General features: G+C 40.5%; 1 protein-coding gene and 2 pseudogenes across 2 annotated transcripts; 2 read left to right on the forward strand and 1 right to left on the reverse strand.

The window, feature by feature from the left end:
* The first annotated feature begins 1,415 nt into the window (after nucleotides 1–1,415).
* LOC149108348 (uncharacterized) lies at nucleotides 1,416–11,563 on the forward strand (annotated as a pseudogene). Its single transcript, XR_016209032.1, has 3 exons — nucleotides 1,416–1,478; nucleotides 5,367–8,952; nucleotides 9,305–11,563. The product of XR_016209032.1 is annotated as an uncharacterized LOC149108348 (transcript).
* Nucleotides 3,901–5,317, forward strand: LOC149108349 (uncharacterized; annotated as a pseudogene).
* A 156-nt stretch (nucleotides 11,564–11,719) lies between the features above and the next one.
* On the reverse strand, nucleotides 11,720–13,677 carry LOC149108350 (uncharacterized). The gene is made up of 4 exons (XM_089295659.1): nucleotides 13,547–13,677; nucleotides 12,977–13,024; nucleotides 12,057–12,200; nucleotides 11,720–11,953 (listed from the first exon to the last, which is right to left on the reverse strand). The coding sequence occupies exons 1-4, from the start codon at nucleotides 13,614–13,616 to the stop codon at nucleotides 11,808–11,810; spliced, it is 408 nt and encodes a 135-aa protein (XP_089151785.1). The 5' UTR covers nucleotides 13,617–13,677; the 3' UTR covers nucleotides 11,720–11,807.
* Nucleotides 13,678–14,035: the final 358 nt, after the last annotated feature.

Genomic DNA, 14,035 nt, shown 5'->3' on the forward strand with positions numbered 1-14,035 from the left:
AAAACAATGTAAAAAAACTATATTAACGTTGTTGTTGTTTTTTTTGTTTAAATGTTCTACTAATAACAGAACTGTAGTAGTGTCCTAGATTTGCTCCCCTCAGCGACGCAAAGGTTTTAGTGGCCATCAAGGGTGCGAAGTGATCATAGGGGTGAAAATGTGAGGGTGTCTTACGACAGCCCAGCTGATCCTATAGTCTCCAGGGTCAACGTGGCCAATACTCTCCCTCTCTCATCCCGTTGACTGATCACTCATCATGAAACGTTCTACGAGATTATCTAGTTGCTCATCCGAAATCAACGAGAAGCCCGTACTCCACAATACGACGTTTCAAGAAGTATTTGAATTTTTTTTGTCCACGTGAAACCCGACAATCTTTGTTGCAGATGGAAAAATAAAAATTAGAAATAAATTACTTTGAGAGAAAGAGCGGGTTTTCATTCAGACCCTCTATCCTGGTCGAATTGGTATTTGGAGATGCTGTTTTTTTGTGGGGGGAGGAAAACTGGAGAACCCGGAGGAAAATCCTCGGAGCACGGCGAGAACCAACAACAAACTCATCTCCGGGTCAAACTGGTGGTAGGCGAGGGCTCTCACCACTGCGCCATCCCCGCTCCCCAAGAACTACCTCCGATATTGAATATCGAGTTAAGAAGACCTCAGGGCTGGTCACAGAATACACTGCAAGGTTTGTGCAGTTTGATGAGTCGTGTCGTATCCATTCTCCATGCAAAAGACATATATTTCCCACTATTTCATTCAGTACTGCGCAATGATACTGACAAAAGGTAGTAATTGCTGGAGAGCTACACTCGAGCCTTATTTGGATGTTCTCTCTCAATCCTACTTCCGCGGTGTTCCATTCCCGTTCGCACTCTTGTAGGAGATCGAAAGCTCCTGCCAATGTAACATTTGTGTTTGGGGTCTTGGGTCTTTATTCTACCCGTTCATATAATAAGGCTTCCTTCGTCCGCCGTATTGCGTTCGGAAATTATAGAGCGTGAGCTGGGACCTAATGATGCGTGAAGGCGGTGCGCAGAAAATGTTGAATGAATATTGCACCGTGTTGAACCAATATTTCGATCGTGAATGTGAATGAATACATCCCGTAAATGTGAGTAAATATATTCGTGAATACGAAATACGTCGTTAAATGTGAATTAATATATTTCTTGAATATAAATTTAGTTGTTGAATGTGAATAAATATATTCGTGAATAATAATAACAACATTAAATGTGAATGAATATAAACTTTGTGAATTTTGCACCATTTCGCCAACCAAACTTCTCTGGCCAGCGATTTATGCCTGTTCAGACAAAGATCCTTGTTCGGCAAAAGATCTGAATCCTTATCATTCAGAGAATACTTACATCATGAAATATCAAGTATCAGCCTCAAGTGTCATGTGATCACTGTCGGTCACGAAAACGTCGGGATGGCTTATCTTTTGTTTCGTTTCTCAAGGCTAACTGCTGGTAGGTACAGTTTTTGTTCGTTCGTCGAAGAATGTTCGTTCAAGGTGTTTGTCCTATTGTAATGCGCTGGGTTTATTTTGTTTAGTATATTTCAATGTAAATAGCTTATCAAACTACCCAGCCCTGTTTCAGATATTTCGATGCGCGTAACACGAACTGTGTCTGCTACAACTTTATGTCGGTGCATATCGAGGGAAAGTTGTGTTTCAGTTACATCAATTCGTAATCATAATTGTCGTCGGTTTGTCGTGAATTATTAATGGTTTGATCAAGAAAATTATTAGTAGGGTTTTCTTCCCAAAAAATCAATACTACAAGAGATAATCGCATGATAGACATTCATAAGGAAATAGTTTATTGTACTAAAGTTTGTATTAGGTGTTGTTTGTCTTAGCTGTTGACATTTGACATGTTTCGGGTGTAATTTCCGGAGTAAGGACATTCAGTTTTTAATAACTGAGGCGTTGGACATTTTTGATATCTATGAGCCTGGCTACGAAAACGTGAAAGAATTATTTCATTTTAAGAGGCCGCCATATTGAATTTCGAGACAACAGTAGTGTTTGATTTTCAAATGGCAACAAAAAGTCTTATTTTCACTCAGTGGCTAGAGATTAAATCTAAACTTGTTTTTAAAAGACTTGGTTTACATAACTTCAGTTCTTATTGGTACGAGTAATATACAGAAATTCAGGCTAAAAAACAACCAGGTAAAGCTACTTACGGACCCTTACATGAAAACCTACTTTTCAACGTTAAAAACCCGTGTTGAGAACTCCAAACGTTTCCGCAGCACTTAATCACGTGACATCTAGCGGTTTGCCGTTTGAGGTTTCCGCTGAAAACCAGTCGCCACGCGACTACACTGAACACTCAGCGATCCTCACTATTTTTCGGGTTTCTCGGAAACTCTCTCCCTCTCTCTTCCTCTCTCTCTGTAACTGGGGACAAAGTGACCGCGATCGATAGATACGTGAAGTTCGGATTTGGATTCGGACGCTTTCTACCACAGCTACATCCCTCAAGTTTGGTCAATGCAAACCTTCGGCTGTTCATAAATTCTTCAGAATTCGATGTTTAATAAAATTATTTGCCATTAAATTCTGACATTGCCAACCCGTCCACATGGGTTCTAACACCATGATAAGGTCTAGCTTTTCTTAATTTACTAACTATCTGATACGGAAATACTAGCAAACTTTTTATTATTATTATTATGTTTGAAATTTACCTGGGAAACTCACAAACGGACTGGAAATCATCTTTAAGACCGTTAACCTTGAACGACAAATTATAAGAGCGACGAATGTCTGCAAATTCTGTTGGCTAAACCTACACGTCAAAATACGTTTGCATGGCAACTTCAAAATATACAGACAATATTTCACATCAAAATATTCGCGGCGGATAAAAAGATCAGCTATGAAAGCTTGAGAAACCTAGATTGTTCAGTTTCAGGCCTCAATATTTCGCAGCAGCCAATACTTTCGGATCACGAGGCTTTAGCATAAAACCGAGATATTATACTCAGTAGGTCACCAAAATTAAATAACCTTGCAGACCTGGGATTAAGTTGTATAGGAAGTAGACAACATAACATAGTGAAACCTCTTTACATAGTCGTTTGAAGAATTGGCCTCTCTTCCCTCGTACACCCACACGTTTAAATTGGTGTGTGGAAAACATGGAATCCTGGAAACGGAAACGGAACTGGAACCGGAATCAGACAAATAAAAACTGGAGATGTCTTAAATAATTGCTGTAGCATTTCTGGTTCTGTTTCCGTTTCCGTTTCCGGATTCCATGTTTTCCACACGCTCTTTAAATTCCCCATTATGATGGAAGTTCGTGGTGTTTTCAGCGAGGTGGAAAGAGAAATTGTGAATGTGGATGCATGAACGCAGTTATGGTTCCTAGTTCCATCCTGCCGAGACACCTTGTACTACTCGGAACAAGAAACGGTGAACTACCATTACCCGTCGCACCTTTGGAAATGAAATTGTCGCGTAGCTCGTGGTAGGACAGCCCTTCTATAAAACAATAAAACTTCTTACTGAAATTACAAAGCTATCGCCTGGCGGTTACCACCAATTTCATTGATACGCGACCCCCGAATCAAAACTCTCGCGAGCATTTGACGATTCGCTTCCATCAATCATACGCTCCTTAAATGGTGTAATAGGAGTGTCGCTCTTGTTTTCAAAAATATGGCGGCCAGTGTGTAGACCGTTCCTTCAATATGGTTACTTGCTATTCTTCAAGTTTACTTTGGCGAGTGGTGTTTTTGCTCGTGCAGGGGTTTAGCGTGAGCGTTATAGCAAGATTTCTGCGCGTAGGATGGACATTTGTGAAGAACATTAGGAAAATCTACAGAAATACCTCTACGGTTGATTAGCCAGCCAGGACCGGAAAAGCTAGTCAAATGGACGGTAGGTGAAAAAGAATCACATAAATCGGCATAAATAAACGAACATGCAGGAGAGTCACTGAAAAATAACAATTCCCCAAAGTGTAAGAAGATAAAATACAGAAATGTCTTCAGTTCACAAGAAGGAAGGGCTTCCATCAATCGATGCATTATTGAAGAACATGGGCTATTATTTACGGACTATTATTCAGTTTTATTTAAGTGATCAGCGATCAGTGTCATCTTATCTACGTACCAGAGCCACGTGGATAATCGGTACAAGCGCAGTCTAATTACCACCATATTAGATCGAGCTTACCGCTTATCTTCCAACTGGTCGTACTTCTCACAAGAATGCGATCGACTTGAGACCCCATTCTTAAAGCTTAGGTACCCGAGGCACTTATTCAATTTGAATGTCAAGCAATTCGTAGATTCCAAGGTAGCAGACCAGCAGCACTTTCCATCAACCGAAACGACTACACCCACCATCCGAGTTGTCATACCATTTAAAGATCAGGCCTCTTCTAATGTAGTGAAGAAACGTCTCACAGACCTCAGCTCAAAAATCAAGACCACAGTTCAGCCCGTGTTCATCGGCAGAAAACTCAACAAAGACCTTAAAGTTCGAGAAGTCAAGCCAGCCACTGTTAACCAACAATGCCTGGTTGATAAATTTCAATGTAACCTGTGTGATGCAGGATATGTTGGTTACACTCGCGGCCACCTCCACGAACTTGTTGATGGACACAAACAAAAATCGTCGTCAATTTGTAAACAGTAGTATTTGAGCGAACATAACTCGAACGTACCTCATAGTCTTTCAGAACAATTTCACGTTCTTACTAAGTGTTTTAGCAAATTTGATTGCCAAATTCAGGAGATGCTTTTTATAAGAAAACTTAAACCATCCCTGAACGTGCAAACGGACTCGATTCGCGCAAAGGTATTCACTTGAAGAACTTGTGATCCTTTGTTATTATGCTAATTTGTAGAGACTGTATAGAAATCAAATCTTCGCATTATTTTTTCACTTTGCCTTGAGATTGGTGTCAGGATGACGCCGAAACGTCGGCTTTTAACGTTAATATTCGCCTGCTTATGTTTTAAGAAATCATTATTGATCAAGAATGTGGAGATAATTGTAAATAAAATCTGTTTCTGGAAAGAAAAGTAGGGGTCACCGAACGTCCAAGATCGTTAAATCCAGGCAAAGTTATAGCAATGGCCATGATCTGCCCTATCATTGCTCATTTTTTTACTTAGCTTGCGCTCTCATGCATGACGTGGCGTGTGAATTTGCGTGCGCAGTAAGGATGTGCAGAAACAAATAGCGCGAACGTCCTTAAAATACTTCCCTTTGCAATCTCATAATCTCCCGCTGACCAACGTAGGAAGAAAGGCAAATTGCCTGTTTTAAATCGTGAATGGATCTAGCTGATTTTTTTTAATTCTAATTTTCTTATCATAATCTATGATAGGTTACCAGGCTTACAGTTTTAACGGCTATGGACACCGTCGACGAGATTCTTGAAGCCCTCTTTATTGGCATTGCAGTAGCATCGTTTCTGCTTCAAACATGTCATTACACTAAAGCCATTAAACTGTTCAGTGAATGCTTGGTTGTTCTGCAAAAGAATTCTTCAAAGTTAAAGAAGAACAGATTGGACAACTTTAACGCTCTGATCTACCGCAATCTGTTTAAAATTTTCTTTCTAGTTGGCGACTACGAGAATGCCATCCACAACGGCGAGAAGGCATTTCCTCTATACGAACAGATTGGTGATTTTGAAGGTGCAGCCGGTTTGCTCGAGAAAATCGGTGATGTGTATAGGCTTACTGGCGAGCATGTTAAAGCCAAAGAAAGATACGAGAAAGCATTCACATTCCACTCGAGCGTGATGCTCCTCTCTAGCTTTTTTGACGTGTTGGCTATCAACCGAGGAGAACATCTAAACAAAATGCTGGTATTGACAACCAAAACTGGTAACAAGGAAATGGAAGGAGCGCTTCTTACCCAACTTGGTGATTTGTTGTTATCTCGTTTCGAATACGCTAAAGCTAAGGACTGTTTTCAAAAGGCGCTCGCAATCTGGAAAGAAAAAGGTAAAAGAAAGGAAGAAGGAAGGGCACTTTGCTGTCTCGGTAAACTCTACAAGAAAACCGAAGAATACCAACAGGCAAAACAACATTATGAAGAAGCAATGGCAATCTTTGAAGAGGCCGGTGAAATAAAAGACCTTGGAGAGGCCTGTGGCGAGCTTGGAAAAGTATACAACAGTCTTCGTGAATTTCAAAAGGCAAAGACATTGCAACAGAGGGCACTCAAAGAAAGTGTGAGAAACGGGAACAAACGGGGAGAAAGCATAGATTACGGAAACCTCGCTGATGCTCATATCTCGCTAGGGGAATTTCGAGAGGCAAAAGAATGTTACCAAAAGGCACTCGCTATTAGTAAAGAACAAGGTGATAGAAAAGGAGAAGCGTTTGTATACAGTGATCTAGGGTGTTTTTATCGCGCTCAGAACGACTTGAAACAGGCTGAAAAAGTTTGCAAAAAGGCGTGCGAAATCTACAGAGAAATAGGTGCCATAAAACAAGAAGGATCCGAAAATAGCGAACTTGGTGACCTTTATTGTCTTCTTGGCAAGTACAACGAAGCGAGAAAATGCTATGAAAGGGCACTTGCTATCGAAAAAGAAACTGGCGACAGACAAGGGGAAGGGGCAGCATATTGTAACCTTGGTACTTTGTATCAATCTCTCGGTGACTATGGTAAAGCAAAAGAATGTCATCAACAAGCACTTGCTATCTCCTTAGAAACAAAACACCTAAGAGGGCAAGGAGTAGATTATGGCAACCTCGGAACTGTTTTTCAACATCTTGGAGATTATGACAAGGCATTCGAGCACCACAAGAAAGCACTGGAGATTAGGATTCGAACTGGTCACAAATAAGGATTGCCTACAGCATACAGTCCCCTGGGAGTTGTTTGTGTGCATCGTGGGGAATATGCGAAGGCCAATAAATTTTTCAAAAAAGCTTTCACTGTCACTAAAAAAATTGGCGACAGAAGGGTTGAAGCAAATGTCCTGGGCAATTTGGCATCTTTAGAACAAACTGTTGGCGAACATGAAAAAGCGATAGAGCACTACAGAGAGGCGCTCCACATCAGCAAAGAAGTCAAAGATATAAGGTTAGAGGGAGAAATGAATGGCAACCTTGGAACTGTGTATCAATCTCGTGGTGACTTGACTACGGCCAAGAAGTATTTCGAGAAGTCATTGGCAATCGCAAAGCTAATTGGAAGCAAAGATGGAGAAGGCACTGCTATCGGTAACCTCGGAGCTGTGCAAACTTCACTGGGTGAAAATACTAAGGCGAGGAAATTTTACGACCAGGCGTTTGAAATCTCAAGAGAAATTTTTGACAAAAAAGGTGAAATGACCATGAATCAAAACTTAGGAATGTTGCACTTGTCTCATAATGAATTTCAGGAAGCATTAAATTGTTTCCAAAGCGCACTTGAGATCTGTGAACAAATGGGAGACGTGAGAGCGAAAAGTATGAGCTATTGTAACATAGCAGTGAATATTTTCGTTATCAAGATATACCAACAGCTCTGTCATATCTCTCAAAAAGCATCAAGTGCCTTGAAGAGATGCGAATATCAGTTGGAGAGAGCGAATATTACAAGATAGGGTTTGCTGACGAAAATACTGGTCCTTATCGAGTAATGATTTTAGTCTTGTTGAAACTGGAATGCATTACAATGGCTTTGAACATATCAGAACTGGCACGTGCCAGATCACTGGCAGAGTTAATGGCAAAGCAGTATTCCAGGCACGATTTGCCTGGTTTTAATCCCAATCGATGGATCGACTTCGGGAATGTCGTCCAAAAGAAGTCCTGCACAGGTCTATCGTTTTGTTTTGTACACGAAAATCTATTTTGCTGGGTTTTAAAGACTGGTAAGGTAGAAGTTGTACCAAATAAAGGTCTTACGACAGACATCCGATCCCAAGGCGCTTCCATTCAACACTGGCTGGAGACTTTGGCGGATCAGTCCTACAGAAACGTTTTGCTCTTGCAAGGAGAACGATGTGAAGATCGCTCGTTGTTTCTCTTTGATGACGATGCGGAGGCAAGATCCCCAACACAATTTGGAGAAACTCCCACCACTCAGGTTAACGAGCACGAGAAAGAAGGTCGCGAGGATCCACCAGCCCTTAAAGATTTGTATAACATCATTATTGTTCCTGTGCTTAAATTTTTGGAAGGATATGAGATGATCATCGTTCCAGATCGTTCTTTGTACAGAATCCCATTTGCAGCGTTAAAGGACGAGAGGGGTGAATATCTCTCTAAAACGTTTAGAATTCGTGTCATTCCTTCTTTGACGACTCTCAAGCTTATCCAAGACAGTCCAGCAAACTATCACAGTCAGAAAGGTGTCCTTATCGTAGGAGATCCTGAAGTAGGCCTAGAAGAATTGCCTCGTCTTCCATTTGCCAGAAAGGAAGTAGAAATGATTGGGCAGCTACTAAATGTTCGTCTCCTGGTTGGAAAACAAGCCACCAAGCAAACTGTGTTGCAGAAGATACACTCAGTGAGTCTTATTCATATCGCTGCGCACGGTAATGCAGACAAAGGAGATATCGCCTTAGCCCCTGCCCAGAATATTAAAGGAATACTGAAGAAGGAAGACTTCGTGCTGACAATGGCTGATATCTCAAAAGTTCAGTTACGAGCCAAGCTGGTGGTGCTCAGCTGTTGTCACAGCGGACGCGGCCAAATCAAAGCTGAAGGCGTTGTTGGAATCGCTCGCGCTTTCTTAGGATCTGGTGCACGCTCAGTATTGGTGTCTCTGTGGGCTGTGGACGACGAAGCTACGATGGAGTTCATGAAGCAATTCTATGGAAACTTGGTTCGTGGGAAGAGTGCCAGTGAATCTCTTCACGAGACAATGAAATGGATGAGAGAGCACCCACCATTCTGTGAACTGAGAAAGTGGGCACCATTCATGCTGATTGGAGATGATGTGTCATTTGATTTTGCAAACTCAAAGTAAGTGTGTTGACGAGAGCCTGCGATGCACAGTGATCGAGTTCTAGAAGCAAATGTTATATGTGGTGTTAGAGTACAGACTACTTGTTTATGTTTATGTTTTCAAATGGCTTAGGTAGGAAAGATGCAAATTTCATCATGGTGTTACACACGCTGTAATACATGTAGTCCGTTTACGGAATTGATAGGATATCTGGTATGCTGTCTATCTACGTTCCAAAAGACTATTGAACAACTATGTGAAGCAGATACGCTATGTTGAAAAAGACTATTGAAATCTAATTTAGACGCATCATTAAGCTATACAAGGTAGAATCAGTTACTAAAGCGTTTTTGTTTAATTTGTTTCCAGCATGAAAATGACCAAAGGAAAATGCAAATCTCACAAGAGAGACTAATTCATCCATTTTGTGGAGGACAGATTTCAAAGAGAAGCAAGACAGAAGCAAAAGTTCAGCTTGTAATTGTGTTGTACATATTCTAGCACTTGCAATTTTTGGCTTGATAGAACTTTTCAGGGTTTTGTTTTGTTGTGGACACTCCGAGGTGCGTGTCAATACAGCTTATCGTTTTTTTTTTTGTTTTTTTTTTTTTTGCCGTTTTCGTATCGTTTGTTCTAACACGCTAGAAAGTTCTGAAAGGATTGAAAACCTAGGATTACACATCTTGTTACATACCGTTGCGATTGTCTATGCACTTGTCTCTTCACGTAACGAATCTTGCAGCCTGCGTAACGCACGAGATTTCACCCCAGAGGTTTATTTTAGAACTTAATTTAAGATTACCGTATACCTTTAGAGGTGTCCCACGTCCAACCGATGTAGCGCGTCCGGTTTAAACTGTAGATACCTACACTACTATATGAAATTAAAGCTTATACAGCCAACTATCAAACTATACCAAGAGGTTTGAAATAAGGTGAATTGTCAAATTTGTTATGACCAGTAAATGCGAGCGTCCGATTCACCTTTGATAGCTACAGATCAAACGGAATTTTGTTTTTCGCTTCATTTAATTTGTCCCTCAGTTTCCGGATCCAAAGCGCTAAAATAACGTGTCTGCGATTTGCCATACTCAATTTCAGTGGAAAGCAACAGAACATTTTCGAAGTAGGATTAAAAAAAAATACGGTGTAATCGTAGAAAAATCACTCTCCGAGAAAAATTGTTTGGAAATAAAAAATTCGCAGAAAGGTGTTTGTTGTTTATATTTCAAACTAGCTACTGTCCAAATTTGAGGGCAAACTAACAAATTCCAGGGGGAACGGGAGGCGGGAAATGGGAGGCGTGGTGGCTTCATGCAGATGGTTAGTGCGCTCGTCTCCGGATCGAGCGGTCCGGGTTCGAGGCCTGGCCGGGGACACTGCGTTGTGTTCTTGGGCAAGACACTTTACTCTCACACTGCCTCTCTCCACCCAGGTGAATAAATGGGTACCGGCGAACTTAATGCTGTGGGGTAGCCCTGTGATGGACTAGCATCCCATCCAAGGGGGAGTAGAAATACTCCTAGTCGCTTCCTGCTACGGAAACCGGGATAAGCTCCGGCCTGATGGGCCACTTGGCTCCTATGCGGACTTAACCTACCTAACAAATTCCCTTTGACTTGCAGCTTTCAAAGGGACCCAAAAGATGATTCGGAGGTTCTTATTTAGAGGTCGTGAAAAATTCGAGAATTCTTTTTATTTCGAAATTCTTGGTATAGTTTGATAGCCAACTCTATAAGCTTTAATTTGATACAAGGGCTTAAGTATCTACGGTTTAAACCGGACGCGAGACATCTCTAAATTATATTAAAGGTGCTCTTAAGCTATACGGTAACCTTTAACATTGAGAAATTGGGGCTTCTTAGTCCCCCAGCTTGAGGGTCGTACAGGGGTATTCTCGTGATGCGTGATTAGCTGATTTTATTTTCCGTGAAACGTGAATTTAGGAAATTATTCTTCGTGACTCGTGACCTGAAGGTTTTGCGTGACCCGTGAAGAACCTGAATTCGTGATTTTATCACTCTATTCTACGTGATTTTGAGACGCAAGTCCTCCGAATGGGTAGAGTCGTCTATCGAGACTGACTTCGGGTATGCGATTTGCAATATGGAGCCTTGACTTAACCATTCGCGATTTTGCTTTCTTCAAACACTCTTTTTAGTATAACAAAAAAAAAGTATCAGTAAAAGAGTATCTTACTTGCTTATTTTCGTGATTTGGGAAAACGAAATTTTTATATCTGTGATCCGTGATCCTCCATTTTTTCCGTTCGTGAACCATACCCTCCCTGTTGGACCCTCTAGCTTAAACAGCTAATGCTACAAACTGTCTGTATACTAACATAGCTCAAGGAGCTCCAGAAAATTGTGCTGTTTGGCAATTCGTGCTTCTGTCTAAAGACAAGCACGGTGACTGCATTGGTCACTGGGTACGGGAAAGTTAGCGTTTTTGAAGAGAACGCAATAGAACTGCAGCAACAAACTCAATTCTGATCTAAAACAGTGTGTTTTGTTGGGGGACGAACGCTCTTTGACCACCGAAATTAGTTCTCAAATCGGTAACTTGGAGGAGTTGACATTAAAGGTGGAAGTAACTATATTTAACAATAAAATATAAATCTTTGGTATATATTTCAGAGCTTTGACTCGCTGTCGGTTGGCCCTTATTGAGAAGGCTTCGTGTTGGAAGGATTGCAATTTCATGCAATCCTCACTTCTGATAATCTCCTTCAGAAGCCTGTTTTGAAAAACATCAGGACAAATGTAATTACCAAGAAACAAAAACTTCCAGTTGTAAACCACTTTTATTTTCTTGATACCATTTACTTTAATTTAAATTCTGTGGTTTTAGCTTGAAATTGCTTCGATTCACTTTATTCTTGGGTTTCACACTTCGCACCGGAGTAGCCGGCTGGACACACGCAGTAGTGGTTAAATATCCCATCCTGGTCAAAATCGTTTTTCTTGCACTGTCCTCCGTTCTGACAGGCTTGTTGGGTCGCTTCCTCTGGGCTGCAATCTGTGGCAGAAATGAGTGAAAGATAGATTTACAAACGAACTGATTTCGTACACAAGTTTTACGTGAATATTTTATTCATAACACAGCTAGAATACTGACTTACCATCATCTTCGAATTGACAGTGCCATCCCGAGAATCCTTTGGCACAATGGCAGAAGAAATCGTACGTTCCATCACTCCAGTCAAGTTTTTGACACGTTCCTCCGTTCATACAGTTTTGTTCGGTCGCTTCTGCATCAGTACAGTCTGCGAAATATATGAAAAAGGATTCCATAACCCTGTTAAATCAGGTCTCTTTGTTTTTCATTCATAGCTGTTATGCCTCTTTAAACGTTTTCACACCATAGTCATTTAACTCACATCTTAGGAACAAGTTTCCCAGTTTGGCCTTATGGCGGAGATGTTTTTAATTAAGATAGGCAGTCGAATCCAGGGCGGGCAATTTGTGCCGCCATCTCCCTCCCCGCTTTGGGTTGATTAACATTACGACTGTCGTGAAACGAAGTCCAAAATAATCGGGGATTTTCCATTTTATATGTATCCATATGGGAACTAAGGTAGGAACAGTTCTTGCCGATTATAACTGAATGCTAGGTCTATAGCAAGTTTTTCCCACGCAATCCTTAGAAAGTCCTAACTATTTGCTATTACGGCTTTCTATTCCGATTAAAATAACTGCGGACTTGCAAAATCTAGCAAAAGAAACCTCGCCGTTTCTTTGTTTATCCAATGACGCCATTATCCAACAGGGATTTGGCGGCTTGGACACAGAGGCACAGTGAAAGCAACCTATTCCGTTTATTTATCTATTCATCTTTCTTGTTTACCTTTTTTACATTAGCAGAACTGAAATAATTGGTAAGGAAAAATTTGATTTCCATGATGAATTATCTTATGCAATAAATATGACAAATAATTGTGACAAAATAGTTCATGGCAAGTCTGACGCAGCGTGTCGTCTAGTGAAAGTTAGTGAAAGTTTTTGACAAGTGAAGGGACACACTAAATGTGCGTTGTCCTACCTTGAGTGTCAAATGAAAAATCACGGTGCTTCTTCATCTGTTTTGAACCTAAAAAGATATAATGTGTGAGATTATAAAAAGAAGTGCTCCCTGTTTAGAATTGTGGCTATGTAAAATCGTTAGTTTTTATGTTTTGCGTTAGTTTACGAGTTTACGTTTCACGGTTTCACATTTCACGTTTCACGGAACACTGAACGAATATTCACCTTATCAGTTTTATCGAACTTTACAGGGTATGAGACATCAAAACTAGTTAACAAGCTGAGATTAACAAGCTAGGTCCTCATTTATTGGATAATTACATTGGCATCTCATGTATCTCGGCCAACACGTGTTATTTCGTGACAGAGGGAAAAAAGCACTCATTACATTTAATGCTATAGCTATGCTATGGCTCAGCCCCGTCCAATAGGTCGTTATATTTTTTTAAAGATTCTTCAATGAGACATTGTTAGTGGCCAAAAGGGGAAAATAAAACAATCGAAATCTGATAACTGAAAATGAGCTAGTCTGCTAGAATTGTAAATATGTGAATAGACATTTGCATTAAAAATCAACAGGACGACATACCAAATTTTTTGCCATCAGTAACAACACAAACCATCACCACAGCAAAGCACAAGATCACAGCAATCTTCATTCTTGAAAGTTTCTCGCTTTTGCCCCTTCTTCACGAGCTTGCGTCTCTGATGCTTGTTAAGATTTTTGCAATGTTTAACGATATCTTCTGGAGAATTTATTGGAACATCTATGATTAATTATAGATATATGTCCAGTTGATGATAATGTATTTTGCTTGTGTTCTAGTCCATTGTAGCATAATATAAGCCAATTATCTTTCGTTCTGTGTCCATATCAGTTAAGCCTCTCCATGAGGGGTAATGTATGCCCCGAAGTATTTAGCTCCCTCATCTGTAATTTGAGTGATCTACTTGATAATGCCTTTTGCTTGCGTTCCATTTCATTTTCGCATAATTTGAACCAATCGCCTTCCGTTCTAGCTACTTATCTATTACTCCTGTTTGGCCCCTATTGTGTGGTAAAATAACTTATTAAGCC

The sequence above is a fragment of the Orbicella faveolata genome, unplaced genomic scaffold, assembly GCF_042242905.1.
Source record: "Orbicella faveolata isolate gen_17 unplaced genomic scaffold, um_ofav_v1 contig_26, whole genome shotgun sequence".
In the NCBI taxonomy this organism is placed as follows: domain Eukaryota; kingdom Metazoa; phylum Cnidaria; class Anthozoa; order Scleractinia; family Merulinidae; genus Orbicella; species Orbicella faveolata.

What these genes read in the sequence shown, in the direction of transcription:
- LOC149108350 (XM_089295659.1), bottom strand. Translation starts at nt 13,616, where the DNA reads ATGAAGATTGCTGTGATCTTGTGCTTTGCTGTGGTGATGGTTTGTGTT. An exon ending in TACTGATGGCAAAAAATTTG is followed by an intron (nt 13,025 to 13,546) that starts GTATGTCGTCCT and finishes ATATCTTTTTAG; the next exon opens with GTTCAAAACAGATGAAGAAG. An exon ending in CTGTCAATTCGAAGATGATG is followed by an intron (nt 11,954 to 12,056) that starts GTAAGTCAGTAT and finishes TTTCTGCCACAG; the next exon opens with ATTGCAGCCCAGAGGAAGCG.